Consider the following 22,286-nt stretch of genomic DNA (forward strand, 5'->3'; position numbering starts at 1 on the left):
AGCACAGTACTAACCTTAGCTTTGTATACTGCATACGTGATGTATGAGTGGCAGCTTTCAAAAGAAAAGGGAAAAACAGAGCACTGAAAAGAGCAAACTGGATTATTGAGGGCTAGCACCACTAGTTAAGCTTCTTAAACCTCCAAGTGTTAGTTTACTGAAAAGAAAGCTAAATGATAGGAAATGTGGGTTTGGCCTATCAAAACCTCCCCTGGGAGAAAAGAGTAAACAAATGTCACTTTAATCAAACAGAGAAAGGAGATGAGCAGTAGATGGAAATAGAAGGCAGAAAAATTCAAATTTAAAACAATAAAGTGTTTGCATAAGTGCAGCTGCTCAATCACTAGAACAAACTATGAAGAATTATGGTGAATCCTTCATTTTGCAATGCTTTCCTGAGTACAAGATACCTTTTTTGAAAAGTTGCTAACACTATGCCTAGGATACATCTCATAGTAATTAAAAACTTGCATATCGTTATTTTTTTCTTAATAAAAAAGAGAAGGAAGGCTGTGCATGTAAGTCTAGCAAGATTACTTAATGGCTAAATACTGAAGAATGGAAAGAAAGACTTTCTATTTAGAAATGAAGTGAAAAATTGTTTGTATAAAGCATAGGTCCTATTATCCTCTCGCTTAACTGCAGCTGAAGAATATGAGGATTATAAGGAATACAAAGCATAAACTCTCGTCACTTAAAAAAGTTAGAAATTAATGGTTTTTCTGAAAATTGTAATACTGTTCTATACATCTATTTAATTTATTAAAATTAGCAGTAAAGACCAGAGCCAATGCGGATCATAATCATGATATATTTCAAGTGGAGTTTAAAGCATCAACATCCACAATTGCTATGTAAAAGCTGCTTGACTGCAACCAAATGGCAGTTACAGAAGTTTTTAAGTATTTTAACTGTAGATACATTAAGTGATGTAAAGTTAAGTGTATTCACAACCTGGTCTCTCTGCATGATGGAGTTTCTCTGTTGTCTGCAGAAAAAAATAAGCAGAGTTATCCAGCTGATACCTAAAGGAAACCAGGAGCTACGAGCTAGAAGAAAATGCTTTCATCTTCCAGAGATACAAATCCCAAGCACACCCTGCACTTATTGAGGGGATTTACTTCATGCTGAAGTGCGGCAGCAGGCACTGCTCCCTGCAGGATGTGGCTGAATGAAGAGGAAATAATTGGGATAACTTGTACGTAGAGCCTAATACTTAAATCACACAATCAGTATCTAAATAGCAATGTCGTTATTTGGAAAAGAGTTGGGTTGGTTACCCCTGACTTTAAATCTTCTGCCCGCTGGGATAATGGCCTTCTTCACAAGCCACAGTCTTTTCTGTCATGAGTCATGGGGGGGAAGAAGAAGAACTCAAATACTTTTGATCACTTGTGCTACTGTGAAAAAAAAAAAAAAAAAAAAGAATAAAAAATAGAGAGAACAAGGGGAAGCCTGGCTCAATAGCTTTGTGGTTAGTTGACTTGCCTGACAGGCACAGAGAAAACTCTGCTCTTGTTCATGCTCCTTACACTGACTACGTGTATTAGCACATCAGGATTAAATACAGACACCCTAGGAAGGAGGAGCTGATGCAGTCAGTGGCAAAAAGAACCCAGGAACCTCTATCTTTTCAGGAAATTTCTCAGCATCACCCTAAAGTCACACAGTGTTTATCACCTCTAAATTCTTAACAGCACTTAACAAACCAGCCAGGCTCTCAGCCTGGGGTATTCCTCCAGGCTGACTGGGGCTTGGCCAGGCTCCAGTGGAAAGGTCAGTGCCTGGCACAGAGGTGCCAAAGGAGAAGGAACCCTGGAACATCCTCAGGAAAGCACTAAAACTGCAGAAGGCCAAACTTCCTGGAGCAGGTCCAAAGGAGGGCAACCAGGCTGGTGAAGGGACTCCAGCACAGATCCTATGAGGAGAGGCTGAGAGAGCTGGGGCTGTTCAGCCTGGAGAAGAGGAGGCTCAGGGGAGACCTCATCACTCTCTACAACTCCCTGAAAGGAGGGTGTAGCCAGGTGGGGGTTGGTCTCTTTTCCCAGGCAACTCTCAGCAAGACAAGAGGTCATGGTCTCAAGTTGTGCCGGGGGAGGTTTAGGTTGGACATTAGGAAGAATTTCTTTACTGAGAGGGTGATCAAGCATTGGAATGGGCTGCCCAGGGAAGTGGTGGATTCTCCGTCCCTGGAGATATTTAAAAAGAGACTGGATGTGGCACTCAGTGCCATGGTCTGGTAACTGCAGTGGGAGTGGATCAAGGGTTGGACTTGATGATCTCTGAGGTCCCTTCCAACCCAGCCAATTCTATGATTCTATGATTCTGCAGTTGGCTCTGAGCTCAGGCACTGCTGCTCTTCAACCTCTCTCGGCCACTACTGCCAAAAAAACCCACTTTGGGTGCACACCTTCTCACAGTTTTAAATATTATATGTACTACATACTTGTTAAAAGTCAGTTTGCTGAATTTTCCTAAAAGACCTCTCACTAAGATAACTGGTCTGGAAATTTCCTCTACAAGGCACACCAAGCCTTCATGTGCACAAGAGAAGGAATTTAAGGCATACTGGCAAAGGCAGCCAAGAGTAGACCTTCAGCCTGGAAGGCCTTTAGAAAGAAAAGAAGTTTTAATGACATACCTACTTACTTGGGAAAGTGAACAGATTTTCATATAAGCTGGGATACACATTTGCCTAAACTTAGGCAAATTCTTTGAACAGTACTTGGATATTACCAAAAATAGTTGCTTAGGAATACTACAAAAGAATGGAAAATGTATCTAGTGATTGAACTACCCCTATTATCTAGTTTCAAAACTTATTTATGACATTTTAAAGAGCAGAACATTCATTCATAGCAGAAGTATACTGAATTTACTTCTGAATTTGACAGTAAAACCTGAAATGTTTCTGTGGTTGAAACTACAAAAACTGCTTTGACCAGAATCAAACACTTGTCAAAGCTAAAATCTCCTCTGCAAATGTACAACTTGAGTTACTGCACAATTCAACAGGATTGTAACTGAGGAAAGGTAACCTTAGATACAAAAGCTATTTGTAGCTTTAACAAATCACTGCACAGTGACAGAGCACACAAGTAAATGAAACACATAAACCATAGGATGGATAATTCATATTGAGAGAGAGAGACTGTATCTCTCTCAGATTTTTTTACAGACAGACTGAAGTTATGAAATGGAAACATAAATGTGTCAGAATGCCTTCATCCCCAGTGGCTGTGGAATAATCAACGATGAAGTGATGGAAACTGCTTTAGATATAAAGTGACACTGGCAAACTTGAAAATCATCAGGTCATGGGATTTATAACTTTAACCTTTAACATCTGTAAAAGAAAAACTTTTTTTTTTTTAAAAAAAAGGTCCCTTACAAACTTCATTAGTTTACTAGTTAGTAGTATTACTGTTAGTTTACTGTAGCAGCACTACATTTGCTGTGACAATGAAATATCTAGGATTTAAGATCTCTCTGGGAAAAGCTAACTGATCCAAAGAAATACAAGTAAAAAGCTTATGAGGTAATGTTTCCCCTGCAAACATTTATTTTGGAAATTAAGTTATGCTAATACTATTCCAAATTTGAAGTTGCATAATTATGTTTTTACAAAAACAGTTTTTCTTCATTAGCAGTCTGCCAACTTCTGGGATTTTTTTCATTTGCAACACAGGAGTTTCTTGTGAATTTGGGAGGATAGTGTGGGTGAGCCACCCTGGTAGTTTTTATATTGAGTGTAGGTGTTTATATGCCTATTTTAAAATGTTTCATTTTCAGTGTAGCATCTTCCCTATTGATTATACAGATTTTAATGCCAAAAGTTGAATGTGTTCTTAAAGGAAATGTAACCAGCCATCTTCTTAACCTGGCTTCACCCAGTATGCCATACTTGCAGTTTTGCTTTTATATGTGAATGTAGGTGAAGATTATTTTCTGGTTTCTCTAGACAAGAAACTACGCTGAAAGATGTAACTATTTTGCAACACAAATAGTGCTAAAAATTTAAACCAGTATTGCATATATTGTTTTTATTGGATGCAGGTCCTGCAGACATAAGGGTGTCAGTCCTCACCTGAGCAACACTATTGGAATGCCACCCAAAGCTTGGCCAGAGATGTGCCCTGACTCAATAAGGACTCAGCTCATCCTGAACAGTAGAATGACTCCTTGGCTTGTCCTTGGATCTGACTCATGACCCAGAACCTGCTGGACAGTCTGGATTCTGAGCTGCCACCAGCCTGCCATGCTTAAGTCCTGGTTGGCAAGGCCCCGGCCTTGCTACCAACCATATCATGCTTGGCTCCTTGTCCCTTTGCTCTCTGATGAAAAGCTGGGGAAATGCAGTGACAGTGTCTGTTGGACATGGTAAGATGGAAACCATGGAATAGGGGTTGTATACCAGTGCCTCCCCACAAAAGCCATTCCCCTAGCACCCCTTTCCTCACTGCCTAAATCAGTGGTACTACAACCAGCAGTCAGCAGGGCACAGCATCCACCCCTCCCCAAGCAATACCTCTCTTGTCACTACAGTGGATCTGGCAAATAACTCCTCTCTCCATGCCCAAAACAGCTGTGAGAGGAGATGCTGCTCATCTGTTGAGGACCTCTGTTCCCAGGGAATCTATTCAGCATGCAGCAGAGGAGCACTTGATGTTGCCTTTTGCCTTGCAGTACTGAACTGGCGGCTCCCACTCCCACCAGTAACCACCTGTGAAGTTCTTCTATCAAAGCCAATCCTCTGTGTAAAAGATTAACATTTACTGGTGAAGGATGAGTGAAAAGAACTGTATAGTTCCAGAGAGTTATTTAAAACAGGTCACAGTAGGAACTGAATCCCAGATTTCCCCAATTCCCAGCAACACACTAAGATCCCACGCCATTCATTCTCTTGGGCCTAATGAGTCTTACCTACTCATGTAAAGGAAAACATGGAGATGTCTCTGAAAGGCCTTGGAAGCCCTGCAGGCATTGAACAGCATGTATAAAATACAAAATAAGGCAGAACAAGGAACTGAACACATCAATCACACAAGATCATCCAGATCACTAGGAAATGTGAAAAGATGCAATGCTTCATCTAGGAAGATATCTCTCTGCTTCAGTGTTTCCCAACATTTCCACATTCAGATGGCTTTTATAGATCCCATTCTGTGGTACCTGAATTTTCACAAGATCTGCAAAATAGCTGTGCTTTAAGGACACTAAATGTTATTACATTTAACATTACTGCATCTAGCTTTTACTGCATCATTTTTTTACTGCATCTAACATTACTGCATCTGGAGACAGAGTAAAATCTAATGCAGAGGGATGGAACAAAATCTCACTGCAGTTTTCACAATCTCATGCAAACTCTGCTTTAGGGAATCATGAAAATATTTCTTAGCTTTAAAACTAATCTTTCTCATTCAAAAGAATGCTTTTACAGCTTATGGAATTAAAACATAGCAAGAACGGAGACCGAGCAATTTTAATCCATTTTCTTGGACTAACAATTTCAAAACTAAACATGAACTCAGTCTCCAAAAGCAAACAAGTAAGGAGACAGTGCATTTTGGTAAAAATGGTTAGAAGGACGAATGATGTAAATTAAGACCAATAGTAAACAATAATTAAATGTCAGTCCCATATGACTGAAAAATGAGTACTTGACTGCCTTATCACCTTATCAAGACCTGAAAGCCACTGTCAGATGATGAGCTGGATATTTTCAGGGGGTCTGGCTTATTTATCTACTTCCATGACTAATGCTGTACCGTGGTGGTCAACAGACAAATCACTGAAGTTTAACAGGGTCAGTTAAGTTAGGCAGTAGACATATAACCGAAAGAGGCAGAACCAAGGGTTACATAAATATTTTCTGTGCTAGTTGTCAGGAAATGTATAAATGCGGGCTAACACTACAGGCAGAACATTAAGTCCTTAAGAGAAGGTATTTAAGAAGAGCAGAAAGAACTGGATGGTATGGTTTGAAGGGACCAGATGCTCTCTTTAAAAGTGGACTACACCTCCCACTGAGAAGGGGACAAAGCTTTACAGAAAGATGTACCCCATCCATCCACTGAGCCTATTGAACAAGATGCAGTTGGAGACATAGGCAGGGCTCTGGAAAAAATCTGTGTTCGATTACTTAACATTTTCCGCCTTCCCTTTTCTGCACTGTAATCACAGAGCAGCCAGTTTACACGCATAAGCACTTTTCTCAGTGAACAAACCGAAACGCTGGCAAGACCCGCTGCCAGCTGGGGCTACACCCTGCTGGAAACCACCTCAGCACGTTGTTTTTTCAGTAGCTTTCAAACGAAAATCTTTCAGCTCAGCATCTAGCCAGCCACACGGGAATGCCTGCACAGCCACATATGCAGCACCCTGATAACATTAAAAACTAACGCTTCGTTATCACAGCTCCCCCGAAAGTCAAACACCGGGCTCAACACCCGCTTGGGGCCAGACAGCTGCTGGGGTGGATGCGGCCCCCGCGCAAGGCAGCCTTCGCCAGGAGGAATAGAGGGCGGGAGCGAGGGAAGGCGGCTGTCGGGGCAGCCCGGGTGCGGGTGCGGGTGCGGGTGCGGGTGCCGATCCCTGCCGGAGACGCCGTTGCCCCGGCAGTCCCGGGCAGAACGCGCGGGCACAGTCGCGAGCGGAAGTGGCGCGAGGGGAAGGGGCGGGGCTGTCTCCCGGGTGACCGGAGGCCGAGATGGCGGCGCGGGAGGCGGCGGCGCAGCGGCGCGCGCCGGGCTTTGAATGAGGGGCGGCCGCCGAGCGCGGAGGCTGCGGGAGCGGCCGCCTCGGGCTCTGGCACCCCCGAGCCCCCCGGAGAGCACTCTCCCCCGGGGCAGGTGAGCAGGGGGGGAGGCCGCTTCGTTCGCTCCCGGGTGCCCGCTTCCGCCTCGGTACGGCGGGGCAGGGGGCCCGGCATCTGCGTCTTCCCACCGCGGGGCCGGTCTTCGCGTTTCTCCCTCAGTATCGCTCCCGCCCCGTCCCCTTCCATTCCGGGAACGGTGTGGCTGATGCCTCCCGAACCGGCGCCCCTCCGGCCCTCGCTTGGGCGACGGGCCTGCCCGGCCGGCCCTGGGGACGTGGCTCTCCGGGCTGGCCCGGGCCCCTTGTGGGGCGGGGAGGGGCGGAGAGAATCTCAGGGCTGGGCTGGGAAGAACGAACTTGTGGCGGGGAGGAAGGCAGCTTCTGGGGACTGGAGGTTCGGCACCATGTGGAAAAAGAGGGGCTGGGGGTGACCACATCCTGGCAGACGTGGGAAGGGTTTAAGCTTTTTTTTGGTATTTCTAAGGACTTCGTGGGACTGCAGTGCGTGGGGTTACCTAGTTTGGCGTTTTTCTTTGCTCACGCTGACTGACATTTTACTTAAAGTTGCTTAGTCCGTCCTTAAAGGCTTAAAGGTCTCCTTACAGTCACAGCAAACTGAAGTGCTACCGCCTGGCTTCAGAGTGCTGTAACTCGAGCCTCTAGGATGATAGGAAACTTATTTCACAGTCATGAGTTCAGCGTAAGTGACACAGTTGCTTATCTAATGAAAAAATAGTATAGGTTGATGCTTTTTAGTCCTTCTGAATAATCAAGAAATAAGACATGTCCTGTAGAGATTTCTTAAAGCTTCATTGCACAACATGCTTTGTAGTGGGTCTTAATTATAAGTAGCTGCTGCTTGTTGAGACAGCAGATGTTGCACGATGGTTTTGTAGTAGTAACAATTGCAAGTGTGTTAATTTCTTGCCTCTGGCTTTCCATATAGATAATAGAAGTCCAGGATGACTAATAAGCACTGGGACAGAACTGGGGACTCTCACACTTTTGTCCTGTGTCTGAGAACTTCTCCAGTGTTGCAAAGTCAGTTATGTGAATGAGTGCATTATGGCAAAGATTTGCTGCAAATATGAACAAAGCTGTAGTGTAGGGTCATGGGATCTCATGACTTCAACCTTTGTTCTGTGTCCTGGTTTTCAGAAGGAAGTAGCCTGCGCAGATAAGCAGTTGTCAAAGAGTGACTGTGATTAGTTAGTGGATGTCAACTTTTGTTTTAACTAATGTCTTGAAAAATAGAGCCTACTCTTAATACAGAACAGAAAACTTACAGAGTTCCCATTAAACAAGATGGGAACCACATTCAGTTTCTTGGACAGGAAGCAGCGAGATGAGATACTATTACTATAGAAGTTTTATGGCTGTAGGAGTAGCATATTTTGAAAAAAGTTGTAACTCTACCATGTAGAGCACGGTAGCATGCACCAGTTTTCACTGCCTTTATCTAGAGACACAATTTTTCACATTTTTAATTTTGATATCTTCTGCTGCCCCTGGTAGTTGTGAAATTTCTTCCTGGATTTGAGCACCTTGGATGACTTAGCTTGCTCCTGTAAATCATAACCAGAGAAGTCCTCTCTCACAGCTGCCTAGTTAGGGTGCTTGCACTGAAAAGTGTAGCATTAGTGCCTATTATGGACATCCTCTGAGCCCTATAATTAGATAGAGGAGATACCTAATTATATAAATCCAATATCTAAGAGGAAACTTGGGTTCTGCTCCTCTCTCTAATGTCACAGTAGCATGGCCTCAAGGTTCAGCCATACTGCCATTTAATCTATCCATTGATCAATCTTGGTGGTGAAGACATTGACCTGGTAAGCTTTTTCCTTCTCTAGTGTTCCAAATACTATGTTTCTATAGAAAGGAATTAAAAAAACCTGACCAAACAAAAAACAAAGACGGAAATCAACCCTGAGGAGGGGAGTAGAATCTTCTCATTCAGCTACAGAATCACAGGCAACCAAAAGCTGAGTGCACATAATTATCTCCTGAGCTAATGGGTTCTCCTGAAAGGTGGTGTGCATTAAGTTGTGCCCTGCGCTGCAATAAGCAGGTTTAGAAGGCTTCTGGTTTGCACAGAATGGGCATAACTTTGTGTATTTCTTGGGTAATGGACTATGCAGGCATTGCTACAAATTACATATTGCAGAATTTATCATGAATTTAACATGAATCTATACCCATAAAATTATTTGAAGTAATGAAATGAAAATAGAATACTTCCTTCTTGACAATGTTTTTACTCTCTCTTCCAATGTGATCTGGTTGCACAGCATGTTCCACATTTGTGGCTCAGCAGGTTGAGAGGAGGGAAAAATAGGCACTAGAAACTGCTGCCTTTGAAATGCAGGAGATGCTCGTTGACTCTTTCAGTATCTGACTGATTTTTGTTCCTGAATCATTAAGTTGTCTTTTAAAATACAGCATGTCTTTGTATACCTTGTACGTGATTTGGAGGAGGGGTTGTGTGGTTTTTAAATAGGTTTTTACACTCTCCTACTGACCTTCATAAGATTCCATCACCCTATAAAACAACTTGGGCCTCTTCAGTTAGGTGTGGCCACTATAATTCTGTAAAATTTTGTGCAAAATGAACTTTTAATAAATCCTGTCTTTGCCTCTGAAACTTTCAAGTAGCTACTTGCTAGGTTACTTGCTAGGTCTTTATCAGCTGTTCTAGTGAAAGCATACTGGTTCATGGTGCTTTTGTGGAGTTTTCATGTAGGCATGTAAGCACTCAAGGCCATATTAGTCTTTTGTACTAGGAAATGGGCTTCATATTTTGCTTCAGGAGGATGAAGCTTTTTTGTGGCTGTTCATGCAAATATGTACTTGGTGGGGAACAGACAAGTTATTTTTAGTCAATTTAGGTGCCATCCTTTGACTATTTCTAAACTTTCTGTGTTTAGTGTAAGTTAAAGTCAGTGCTTCAGAGATGTCTTAATGTATATGGAAGAAAATTTAATCAGTTCACAAAGCACTAATTCAAGGCAGAAACTGCATTCTGAAGGTGGTGATATCTACAGAAAATGACACTACAAATCAGTCAGTGTTGTAGAGGAACAAAGGAGAACACAGGATAAGTGCTCTTGAAAATGAGTGTTTTGACATCCTTTTCAATGTCAGTAGGAGATGAGTTTTGCTAGGAGAAAGACAAGCAATTTTAGCCCCACAAAGTGACTTCATTTTAGAATCAGCTCTGTTTGTTGAAGTATTGTTAAAGTGTTTGTGTGTGTAATTGAGTATGAAGAGGAGGTGCTTCTGCAGCTAACAACATGTGCATTGTACAGCAGTGGCCAGTGAGAGTCTTGCTTATTGCATCACAGTTGAGTAACTCAGCTGGACTGTGTCTGCCTCTGGAGATTTGCTGCCCAGTGTCAGTGAGAGGTGCCAGGAATTCTAAACACAGCCACTGATGTAAGATGAAACCAATATAAAGATGTTTTAGTAAATGGTACTTCTGAACTTTCCCTCCTTTTACTGTGTTTCATTTATGGATCACTAAAATATTTTCTGGGATAAGTTGCCTCATTCTTGGCTCTAATGTGTTTTAACATCTTGCTGCTGCTGTGCTTTAATCCTTTCTGTACCCATCTTCCACATGAACAGCTGTTATGACTTCATACCAATAGGAGGCAGTATGAGCTACAGAAGCTAAACTCCAGCTACTTGCTCATATTTGTTGTAATGGAACCTACAAGTGGAGTTGAGAGTAAGTCTGAGAAATGTAATACATCAGAAGCAATCCCAGTAATGAGAGAAGGAATTTTCTATTCCATTTTACAAATGGGAAACTGAGGCAAGAAGTGTGATTTGCACAAGGCTGTATCAGGCTGACAAGCGACTTTATCAGATTCTCTGAATTCTGATCCAGTGTTTCACCTTTGCCTCCCTCTGTTAAGAAATACTATAGGATTCTTGCTGGAGCACAGACAGTTTGTATTATGTCTCTGTGCTGTCCTGTATCATAGTCAGCTGCTGATAAACTTATAGTTGCCTTTGAGATTATCAGGGAAAGGTGTAAGAGAGCGAAAGGAAGAAAGAGTTCTGGCCCTGCCATTCAACATTACACTGTTGGCATTAGTTCCCATTCATGTGGTAAGGAAGATACATGGCTGTACTTCTTTGCAGTGCTTTGAGAAGGTGAACAACAAGTAAAGAATCACAGAATCATAGAATGGTTTGGGTTGGAAGGGACCTTAGAGAACATCTAGTTCCATGGGCATGGACATCTCCCACTAGACCAGATTGCTCCTGACTCCATCCAGCCTGGCCTCGAACCCTTCCAGGGAGGGTGCATTATTTGTTTAGACATAATCTGTCTAAAAGCTTTTTAACAAGATCTGTTTATTTATATATAAAATATCACAAAATAGAGATATGTTCAGAACCTTGCATTAATGAGACCTCAGATTCTGCTTACACAAAGCTAGTTGGCTTACTTCCTATGGGGGAAGCAATAAATGCAAAGCTGGCAATCAAAAAAAACAGGGAACCAGGAAAGTTACCTGTAAAATATATGGTGAAAAACTGAAAAACAATAATGACTGAACACTTAGTTTCACTTAACATGTTTAATATAATGGTAACAGGTGAAATAAGTTTGAAACAAGTTTCTTTGCAGGAAGTTTGACTGTTCCCTGTGCCTTTTAGATGAAAAGCTCATTTACGAACCACTCTTCTATAAGGTTTCTACTTTTTAAAGTATGCTATGAACTGAGATTAAGACAATGCTAGCGTTGAAGTAGAGATATATATTGTCTAGCCTATAAAGCCTTTCAACTGAGCTGTGCCTTTGTGTTGCAGTCTGTAATTTGGTGGTTACTTTAATGACTTAAGCCTTTAATTTTACAGTAAAAGGGCCTGTTTGTTTAATAGCCACCATGTATGATTTTTCAGTAGCAAAAGTTCCTTATCTGGACTGTATATGAAGCAATATTTCCAGTACTATTTTACTACAGCGTTTCATACTAGTTATGTTATCTAGCAAAAGAGCACCAATAAAATATAAACCTAAGCTCCAGTGAAGCTCACAAATCCCACTATGTACTTTTTAATAAAATCCTCAGGGCAGTATTGGAGCAGCCTACCTAATGATCCACCTTCCTGACTCTTCCTAACTTAAAGCGTGGAATATAAAAAGTGATTTAATGCCATAGCATATTTGAAATCAACTTGTCCTTCCATGGAATACTTATGGCCTGAGGAAAATGTCACAGGGCTGCCTTCTCTTCTCTCCAGGAGGTATGTTAAACTTGCAATAGAAATTGTTGTTTCAAGTGTAAATGTATATAGTGAAAAGCTATTTGTGAAGCCTAACCTTTTCTTCTTTACTCTGAAAATGTTCACTTGCAGAAAAGGGATCCTTGAATTACAACAGATAATTGACTCACTCTGTACCTATTTGAGGGAATCTGTTGGAATAATGTGGTCTACTCAGTATAAGTTCTCTAGATTATAAAATTGACTCTGCAAAATAGCTGTGAATGTAAATGGCTTCAGACAAAAGTCAGTTTTTTCTTGGCTGGGTTTGGTAGCATGATCCAGTTTGGCATAGGATTATTGATAGATCTAGGGGTTAACTTGTGCTGTATTGCAGGCAGGATGAGTGATCTGTCTTTGCAGATGATGTTTCAGTGACAGTAGTTCTAAAATAAACAGTGTTTGTGCTCATCGCACATTTCAATCAAAATCTAAACTAAATTTAAACAGCCAATTTTGGGTTTTAACTTAATGATAAAATTTATAATTTGTTTATTGCTCAAGCATACGTGAACTTCTGATTGATTCTCTTCTTACTTTGCTAGTGCTTAGTGCAGTTGTTAGTGTCCAAAACAGAGCAGCTGTGCAGTCACAGACCCGTACTTACCCTTTAAAATTATCTTCAACTGTGACTTTGGCTGTGATTATGTGCTTTTTGTTTAAAGGCTGTGTACGTTAGGTACCTGTATTATTTATATCAGTGAAATGTCCCAACAGTAGGCAGGTAGCATCTTTGCAGGTTCCTAGGTTCCTCCTATCTTGTCTTGCAATAATATAGTTTCAGAGAATGCTTATCAGCAGCTAAGAAAACTGACTTAAAAACTATGTCAAGATGTGTAATCCTCTACATCTTTTTTCTTTTACAGGAAGGGTTTCTCACCATGGCCATAACACAGTTTCGACTCTTTAAAATCTGTACTTGCCTGGCAGCTGTGCTTTCTTTCATTAAAAAGTTAATATGCAGGTAAACATGCCTTACTTAATTTGGTTATCTTTTCTTTTTTAATTATAGATTCTTGCACTTCTTTCCTTCTTGCAACACCCACCCACCACTTTTCCCAGTTCTGATTTTACTTGCTGCAAAACAATCAAGATAGATGAAAGCTAAGTCACATTAATTCTTTAATCTGCATATTCCTTCAGAGTTCAAAAGACTGTGGTACAGCTGTGAGTATATTTTGTGGTATAATAGCTCTAATGAGGAGTGTTTTTTAAGCACCTATGACAGTGTTTTAAAATTACCTTTAAAACTGTCTGGTGTCAAACTAAGAAATTGCTCTCTGCATTTTCTTAAGTATTTGCAAGAGATATATTTTTTTTTAAGAGGTTCAGTTAATGGCAGTATCCAGCTAGCCATCAGTCAGTATGCTTTCATTATAAATGTGATTCTCATCCTGCTTTGTCCTGAAACACTTCAGAGCTTCAGCTTGTTCTGTCTGTTGAAGAGTCTTTCAAAAGTTTGGAGGACAGTGATTGAAATTCAAGGGAACTGCTTTTGTTGGTTTTTATTTTTGTTGTTGGGGTTTTTTTTTGTTTGTTTTCTTGTTTGTTTTTTTAATGAACACGACTTGTTTATTCTTGTAAGCCATACTTTGTGTTATTTTGAGATGTAGACCCATGCGTACAGCAGTGAGGTAAAAAAAGTTGTATCACTGTAGAGTACTTCACGGATTTCTTCTCAGCAATGTCTTGTCAGCTGAACTACTTTTTCTTCTTGCCATTCTTGCAGAGGGTTGTTTTACATATATAAATAAATATTAATCTAGATAAATTTATTCTTTTGTGTATTATGACAGTGAGGTCAAAGCATATGCAGAATATGTGGTCAACACAAAATAACTATTTTCTCTTCCTCTTATTCCAGGAATAGTAGGAAGCTTTCAATTGTTTGGTAAATTCCGTAGAAATCTAGTGAAGCTTAAAGATTCATTGTATTGCTGCATACAGCTATACAGATGTCAACATTAGTTCTGTGATTTGAATTCCAAATTAAATTAAGAATACTTGCTGTTCCAAGTTCTAAAAGAAGTCAAAATGCTGCGTTGATGATAGCTTCTATATTATGTGGACCCTTCATCTCTCTAGGTGTTAAGATAATTTTTATAAGCAGATAATTGGGTGTAATGACAGTATTTTCTCTGTTTGTCAACTTTTGAATGAACTTAATACTTGAACAACTGAGAAGCTTGTTGGCAGTAAACAGTAGAACTTCTGTGGATAACAATTGAAAGAACAAAAATTTAAAACCTTTCGCATCGGCAAGTCAGTGGAACAAATTAGTTCAGTCCATTAGCTATATATGTTTCTCCTGTATTAATGTAATCTATAAAGTATAGCTTAATAAATTTATAATATAATGCACTCTTGCATGAGTATGCCTGATAACCAGCAAGTGGGATTTAATATATGTGCATTTTATTCAAAGGGCATGAGCTAGACCTTATTTAGACTATATAGTTTACATAGCTTTTCACTTAAAATGAGTGCCTGTAGAGATCATGCATCTTTATAGTCAGCCTAAAACCTGTGCATAGGATTAGTCATCTCTTTAGTTAAAACTTTTAAAATAAACAACAGCTTGCCTGAATCCACTGTTTCTAGGAAATATAAGGTAAAAGTATAAAAAAAGATTACTTTTAATTGTTTAAAACCTCAAGTTGAAGATCTTCTCCAGCTGAAAAATCTGGATGCTGCTAATTAGGAAGAAGAAACAAAATCAAGAATTCTTGAGGCATTTGGCATTCAGAGCAGTGATCAGTATCTGTGTTAATGACAGTTGTGAAGCAACTTTTCTATAAGCATCTTGTTCCCTTTGTAGACTGAGAACTGGACATACAAAGCCTTGCTCGGTGCTGTTCTGTGTAGCACAATCATTCCCAGATTGTATGACAGAAGCTGCTTCCTTCCACCAACTTTGTCATTGTAATAATTTTGGCTAGATAAATGTTTTTTATAAGCCACTTGTTGGGGTCTTTTAGATCATATAAATAGGGAAATGTACATTGTTGCAGAAGAGATGGCTTGGAGCAGTATTAAGGAGGTCTGTGTGTTGTACAGTTATTAAGGACGATATTGCCAAGCTTGGGTTTTAGAGACATCAGCTAAATCTAGGCAGCCAAAATCAGAAGTTTCTAATGTGTTTGAGTGAACAGTGTTTTCACCTTCCTTTACCCCTAAACCGCATTGCTTTTCTGCTTAAAGAAACAATTTCTAATGGGGCTAGAGTTAGATTTCATGAATCTTGAAAATATGATGAGAGAGTACAAAAATGTATCTAATCACTCACCAGCATGCATGGAGGTGGTATTGCAAACAGTTAGGGTATTTTAAGTTGATGGTAGAATGTTCTGTAATAGTATAACTAATGGATATGAGCTCCAAATTGTAGTTTCCCTGTTGGATTCTCATTATTAGTAATAAACAAAACTCAGCTTTCCAAGCTGCAGAAAGTCCATTACATAACAGTCTTGCTATAGAAGCTTGCAGTATTTGGGGAAATCTGTGTGAGCCTGGATTTCATTCTTTTGTGTTGTAAGGTTTTAAAATATAATCACTGTCAGCTAAGAATATTATAACTATTATTGTGATCTTTGAACACAGTCATTAAGTAAATAATTAGATGGTTTGTTTGCAATGCATTAGCGGTTTTCTTAATTAAAATTACTTTATATAGTTGCTGAGATGCTTTCATTGAGACAGAACTCTATAAGTAGAGTTGTATTGAACAGAAGCTGTTGACTTGTATAATCTTGTACTACCTCTGTTTAGACTTTTTAGACTAGGAAAGAGTGTTTTAGCAGCTCAGAAAGCAATGTGTTAGATGCAGCTTAGCATCTCTAAGTGGAAAGGTGTCTTAGTCTACAGTAAAAATGGTTATTAAACAAATGTAGGTCAATAGTATTTGCTTTGTAAACACTGGCAATCTAAAATCTCTGGTTTTGTGCACATAACTGAGTTAGATTTTCCATTTTCATGTTTCTTAGTAATTTTTCCTCCATTTCCACTACAGCTTGAAAAGTAAATGGCACTTTGAAATTCTTGTGAACACTGCTTTAAATTCATGATGAAATTCTTTTGTTTAGCAGACTTTTTCTGCACTTCTACTCTCAGTAGTTAACAGTAAGGTAATTTAAGCACATAATGTTTTAGCCATTACTACTTTCAGTAGTGCTGTTCTCAGACTTCCTTTTTGTTTTTGTTTTTGTTTTTTTAAACTTAGTGCTCATGTTTTCAGAGCTTGGAGGAATCCTACATTTTTCTTTCAGGTCTGGAAGAGGGCGGAAGTTAAGTGGAGACCAAATAACTTTGCCAACCACAGTGGATTATTCATCTGTTCCTAAACAGGTAATTGCTTAAGTGGTAGGTAATTTAATCCCTTAACAGAGTGGTTTTACCAGTCCTACAACAGGGTCGGTACAGCTTAGAAAGATACAGCATTATTGTATCTGCTATTAATGATATTAATATATTCCTTATCAAGATATAAGAAGTCAAGTGTTTACTTGCAGACAATATTAACTTGTACCATATACTTCTGTTCAGCCAGAAGTAGAAGATTGGTCTTCATGGGATGAAGATGCACCTACCAGTGTGAAGATTGAGGGTGGCAATGGTAATGTGGCTGCTCAGCAAAATGCTTTGGAGCAAATGGAACCTGATTATTTCAAAGATATGACGCCAACTATAAGAAAAACTCAAAAAGTAGGTATTGCGTGCTAGTTCATGTTTACATTTTAGTCTTAGTGTAAACTTGGAAGGAATTTCATAGTCTGAAGGCTCTGGGAAGTATGTGAGAACTCAGTCACTTTAATTCTGAAAATGGAACCACTGCACTAAGATACTTGTGCTCAGATTGCACCATTGTTTGAATAGAAACGTTCCATATTGTGCCCTAACAAAGCTGGATCTAGCAGCACTGCTGTTTCAGAAAACAATTGTTAATTGTTTCACCAAGTTATACTAGGGAGGCTGGAATTACAGAGCAGATATTTGAAAAGCAAGCTGTTCTGAAGCTCTGTTTTTATTATGGTGGCAAGACAGAAGGACATATCCAATACTGCATCAATACTGTAAGAAAATGCTTATTAAACTTATGGTAATTGCAAGCTTTGCTTGTGAAAACAAAGTACTCCAGCAGGGTACTTACAGGGCTTTGAGTCAATTGGAAATTTCTTTTTTATAATGAAGCAGAGAGGTTGTACAGGTGTAATCTGTGGAAGTTTTGAAGACACAACTGGGTAAGTCCTCAGTACCTTAATGAGCCTCAGACTTGGCAGTGCTTTGAGGAAGCTGGATTATAGACCTCCTGAGGCCCTTTCCAACCTGTGCCTTCTGGGGACCTGGAGATGATACTGGGGTCAGCTTTCTGTACATTCAGGTTCTGCAGTATTCTGTAGATTAAATTCTTCTAAGGATTTTGATCTTCCAGTATCTGGGAGGCAGAGAAGGACTAGGGAAGAGGGATATCTCTCATTCCTATCTAAGGTCTTTTTTGCCTGATAGACTGAGCTTTAGGTACAGAACACGATTTGAGAAGAGTCCATGTTGCTGGAATACTGTATGCTAGGTTTAGTTTGAATGGCTCTATGTATGACTGTAGGTATCTTAAAGAACATTCCTGCTAACTTGTCCTTGTTACCACTCTTTACTGTGAATTTGCATTTGCTTTATACATACTAAAGCAGTAATATAATATAATATAAATATACATAGTAAAGCTGTGCAGATAGTAGTGTCCTCAAGAGTAGTATCTTAGAGTGACCCACCATGGAAGTAGGATTTCTTTAAGCAGTGTAATTGTCAGCTTGTATCAGTACTGGGAGATGTGGCTATTTGATTACTAATTCTTTGTGCCCTTTCTCTGTCTTGATGCAGTCCTAGGTTTCCTTAAGAAGGAGCTAGTGGGGAAGAGGGAAATTCATGTGTTTTTTGCATTTAACTTCTCTCACTTACCAGTTCATTTGACTGCTACAGCTTCCAGAACCTGGGCAAGCTTGAGATGCAGTGTGATGTTAAATAGTTGTGCCTTCACAGGTACAAAGTTATATGATTACCAAGAAATCTGTGCAGTGCTTTGACTCACCACTTTTTGTTCCTTTTTTTTTTTAATATTTTCAGATAGTTATTAAAAAACGAGAGCCCTTAAATTTTGGGATTCCAGAGGGAAACACAGGATTCTCTAGCAGATTAGCAGCTACACAAGATATTCCTTTCATTCACCAGTCTGTAAGTATTGATCTTGTATTTGACCTGTAAAGACAGTTCTGTAGGAGAAGGTATAATGTAAGCTCTAAGTTGTAACGATCAAGAGGAGTAGCTCTGGAATAATGTAAAATATTGGATTGAACATAGTAAATCCTTAACAAAAGAGTAGGCTGCTTTTTTTTTTTTTTTTTTTTCCTTGAAAGCTTCTGGGATCTATTTTTAACTTTTTCTTTTTTCCTTTCTGCAGGGATTGTATTCTAAGCCTCCTAACTTTTGCTCTTTAGCCTTTGAAAAGATGTGCTTAGAGCTTCTCTTCTTTTGTTTCAGCCTGAATTGGGAGACTTGGATACTTGGCAAGAAAATACAAATGCCTGGGAAGAAGAGGAAGATGCTACCTGGCAAGCAGAAGAAGTTCTTAGGTAACTGAAAATAATGTAGTACTATCTAAACTGTTACATGTAAAAATGCAGTAGGCATCTGTGGTCTAATTATCATCTGCCATTTAACATAAAATTTAAGTATAATACTTGACAAACCTGGCTGTGGAGTAAGGAAGTGATCTGGAGTTTCTTCAAGCTAGAATACTGCAGCTTGGTCTACAAAATGATCCAAAGATTTCAGATTGCTAAAGGGAAGACAAAGTCCCCCTCCAGAGTGTTAATGAAGTGCTTATTGAGAATGAAATGAGTGGGCAGGAAAAATAAGGATCTCCCTTTCTTGCTGTGTCTGGGTGCCTGCTGATGCTCCGTTAGTACTCAGAAGTGTCATAGACAGGAGTAATTTTTGTGAAGTAGCTGAGTGCTAATCTATGATGCCAAAATGGGCTGTGGTCAGCTAAATGTCAATAAAGACTGTCCTGTGGCCTTCTTTCTGGTGACTTAATGCATAGGTATAACAGTTAAAATAAGCATGTGTAGTAAGCCAGATGCTTGCTGGAATCAAAGCACACTGAAAGACAGTGCTGAGGAGTCTGAGAAGTTCTTGTGGTTGTTTTGTGTTGTGTTTTGGTTTTGTTTGGGTGGTTTTGGGTTGTTGTTTTTTGGGTTGCATTTTTTTCCCCACTCCCCAGCAATTTCTGGACTGGGATGCCCTGAATTTTTCCAGGCAGTAATGAGTCAGCATAGTGTATAATACACTGGATTTTCAGTTAATTGAAGTTAGTAAGAACTTGATTTCTTCTGTAGTACTGACCTGCACCTTTAGGTTTGGTTCCCAGAGGGGTCATTTAAGCTAAACATTGATGCATTTTTCATTGTGTCAAAGTACAAGACCAAATGGTATGAGCTCATTCTTATTACAGTTATTCAGTATGTAAACAGTAAATAAAAAGATGCTGGAATAAGAATGTCTAGCAGTGTTCTGATTATAATTAGTGTTCTGCTGACCAGTGAGAGAAATGTAGAGGTTTTTTTGGATGTAACTTGTGTGAGGAATGTTAAGCAAGGTTAACATCAGGAATGAAGCTTTTCTGTCTTAAACATTTGATGTTATTCTATCCACACTTTGCTGAATTTCTTGCTTTGGAAACATGGAAAAGTAAGTGAGATATGGCTGCAATTCATCATAAGTGCTTCCTTTACTGAGAAATGAAACTTTTCCAAGTCTGAAAAGTAAGAACTTTGTTTAAAACATGCAGGAATTTAGGAAGAGATCAACGCATTGAATAATGACCAAGTGAAAATACTGAAATAACTGAAATAAAATAAAATTAAGCAGCCACTAGAGGGCATGGAAGCCACTTCTGTGTTCAGAGGGGTTCAGCGTCCTACAGTTTACATGCTCTTTTAATAAGCCATTCTTTATTATTACTGAATCAATGTCAAATTTCACCTTTTCAAGTTAATGGAGTTTCTTTTTAAAGTCCTCTTGCAAAGAACTTAGCAAATTTTTCGTATTTATTAACTGAATCCAAAACAAGCAACCTTCTTATGCTGTTGTATTACTATTTATGCAATACAGGAGAGAGCTGCAATGTGCCACTTGGAGTATGGATCCAGTTGTTGCCCCTGTGCCACTCTGTGATGTGCACTAGCTGAAGTGGGAGAATAAAATGAGTGGATTTTTGTCTTGTTTTTTTTTTTTTTTTTTTTTGAAACTGGAAAGCTGTTTCTGTAGAGAATATTTGAGTTAGCAGATCATGCTGGCTTCTTTTAAAGCAGTGATAATAAATAATGGTAATGGGATACACAATTGAAGAGTTCTAATTTTTTTTTATTTTTCTTTTTCCTTTAAGGCTATTGTTTATATTTCTACTGTACAATAGATATTTCTACTGTACAATAGAGTAGAGCACAGATCCTGAACACATGGAAGGGAATGTTGGAAGTTATAATCTCATCTGATCTGAGGAAAATATTTGTAGAACCTGCATTACAAAGAGGATGGCTACCTATACCTCTGTTGAGGGAAAGAGGGGGACACAACACAAGGCAGTGTTCTAAACAAGTCAAACTGTTTTGGTCCAAATTTGCTGCTCTAAGTGCTAGATAGGTTTTGTGGTTTGTTTTTGTTTTTTCCTAAATAGGTCTATGACTTATAACTGTCTTATACTCTCACTGATTTGCTTATTCTGAGTCTTTGGGAATTCAGGGGCTTTTAGATTGTAAAATAATTCAACAAATATCATTGCCTAAAACTAGATTAATCTAAAAAATGGACTTTACAATAAAAGAATAACTGTTCTGAGCCTAGCCATAGCAGCCTGAAGGTCTCTTTTTATTAATTATAATACCTATTGACAGAAACTTAAGGTATGACCATGCTGAAAATTGGATTCCTATTATTTAGCAATTAATGTTTTCTTTACTTACAGGCAACAGAAGATTGCAGAAAGGGAAAAAAGAGCAGCAGAACAGCAACGAAAGAAAATGGAGAAAGAAGCCCAAAGGCTAATGAAAAAGGAACAAAACAAAATTGGTGTAAAACTGTCCTAACAGAAACCAGGCATCAGTGGCAATGCCAGGGAAAAAGAATTTCAGCTCTACAACATACATATTGGTATTGATTTCAGTATTTCTAGGACTTCAACCCAACTGCTTGGTTTCAGTGCATTCTTCGGGTCATCTTGGAAGCCAGGATTCTCCCAAAATATCTTGAACTACTCGTAGATGGCTCTTAAAGGAGAGGAAACCCCACAGAAAATCATGCCTTGATGGAATGATGTTTCCTGCAATAGTTCTATTCCATCACCCTTCTTTGCAGCAAAAGTGATTGAGCAAGTACGTTGATTGAAAGACACTTTTAATGAACAGCTCAAGCCTAGAGAAAAGAATGTAAATATTCAGTGGTGGGAAATCTACTGTATTGTCTGTGCTTACCTGAAACATGTAATTAAACACTTTTAAAGAACCCTTTGTTTCCTGCCTGATAAAGAACATCTGCTTTTGGCTTTTTATAAAAGTATTTATAAATAATACTTCACACTTTTCAACAAGAGATCTTACCTGTGATGAAGAAAATTACTTGTTATTGATGACCTGCAGCTTTGAAGGGGATTCTATTAGAGTATGCTCTGGTGGAGCACAGGTTACAGCTTCCTGTGGTAATAAAGCTGCTTTAAGTGCACTGCAGTGGCCACCATCTGGGGCATCACTACACACCAGTGGTGCATGCTGCTCTCTTCTTGTGGAGACTGATGTCATCAACACAGAGGAGAGTTTTAATCACTTTCTGTATTGGTAAATTTGTACTTCTGGCAGAAATTCTTTTACTTCCTACATTTAGGGAAAAAAATCCTCACAATTTATACTCATTGCATAGGCAGGGTAATTGAATAAAGAAAAACTGTGTCTTCCTGTTAATAAAACCAGTGTGAAAATTCTCAGTTTAGTTATAATGTTTCAAATTTAATTTTTTTACAATTACTGAATCTATTTATAGTGGAATTGCTCTGGGGAAAGCATCCAAGCTAAATCTGCAGCGGAAGGCAGCAGTGCTCCAGTGGAAAAACTTAATGTCTGCAGGAAGGAAAGGTGGGTGGGAAG

The 22,286-nt window shown here is 39.3% G+C and overlaps 1 protein-coding gene across 4 annotated transcripts; it reads left to right on the plus strand.

Moving 5' to 3' along the window:
* The first annotated feature begins 6,675 nt into the window (after window positions 1-6,675).
* EBAG9 (estrogen receptor binding site associated antigen 9) lies at window positions 6,676-21,651 on the plus strand. Of its 4 annotated transcripts, none has more exons than XM_071738223.1 (8): window positions 6,688-6,854; window positions 11,907-12,081; window positions 12,966-13,063; window positions 16,365-16,443; window positions 16,642-16,800; window positions 18,217-18,324; window positions 18,631-18,722; window positions 21,116-21,651. In XM_071738223.1, exons 3-8 carry the CDS (start codon window positions 12,981-12,983, stop codon window positions 21,234-21,236), a joined length of 642 nt encoding a protein of 213 aa, XP_071594324.1. In that variant the 5' UTR covers window positions 6,688-6,854; window positions 11,907-12,081; window positions 12,966-12,980; the 3' UTR covers window positions 21,237-21,651. The 4 variants fall into 4 exon arrangements, with proteins under 4 accessions (XP_071594323.1, XP_071594326.1, XP_071594324.1 ...); XM_071738226.1 differs by having other exon boundaries at window positions 6,689-6,854; window positions 16,319-16,443; XM_071738225.1 differs by lacking the exon at window positions 11,907-12,081 and having other exon boundaries at window positions 6,680-6,854.
* Window positions 21,652-22,286: the final 635 nt, after the last annotated feature.

The sequence above is a fragment of the Heliangelus exortis genome, chromosome 2 (assembly GCF_036169615.1).
Source record: "Heliangelus exortis chromosome 2, bHelExo1.hap1, whole genome shotgun sequence".
Taxonomy (NCBI): Eukaryota; Metazoa; Chordata; class Aves; order Apodiformes; family Trochilidae; genus Heliangelus; species Heliangelus exortis.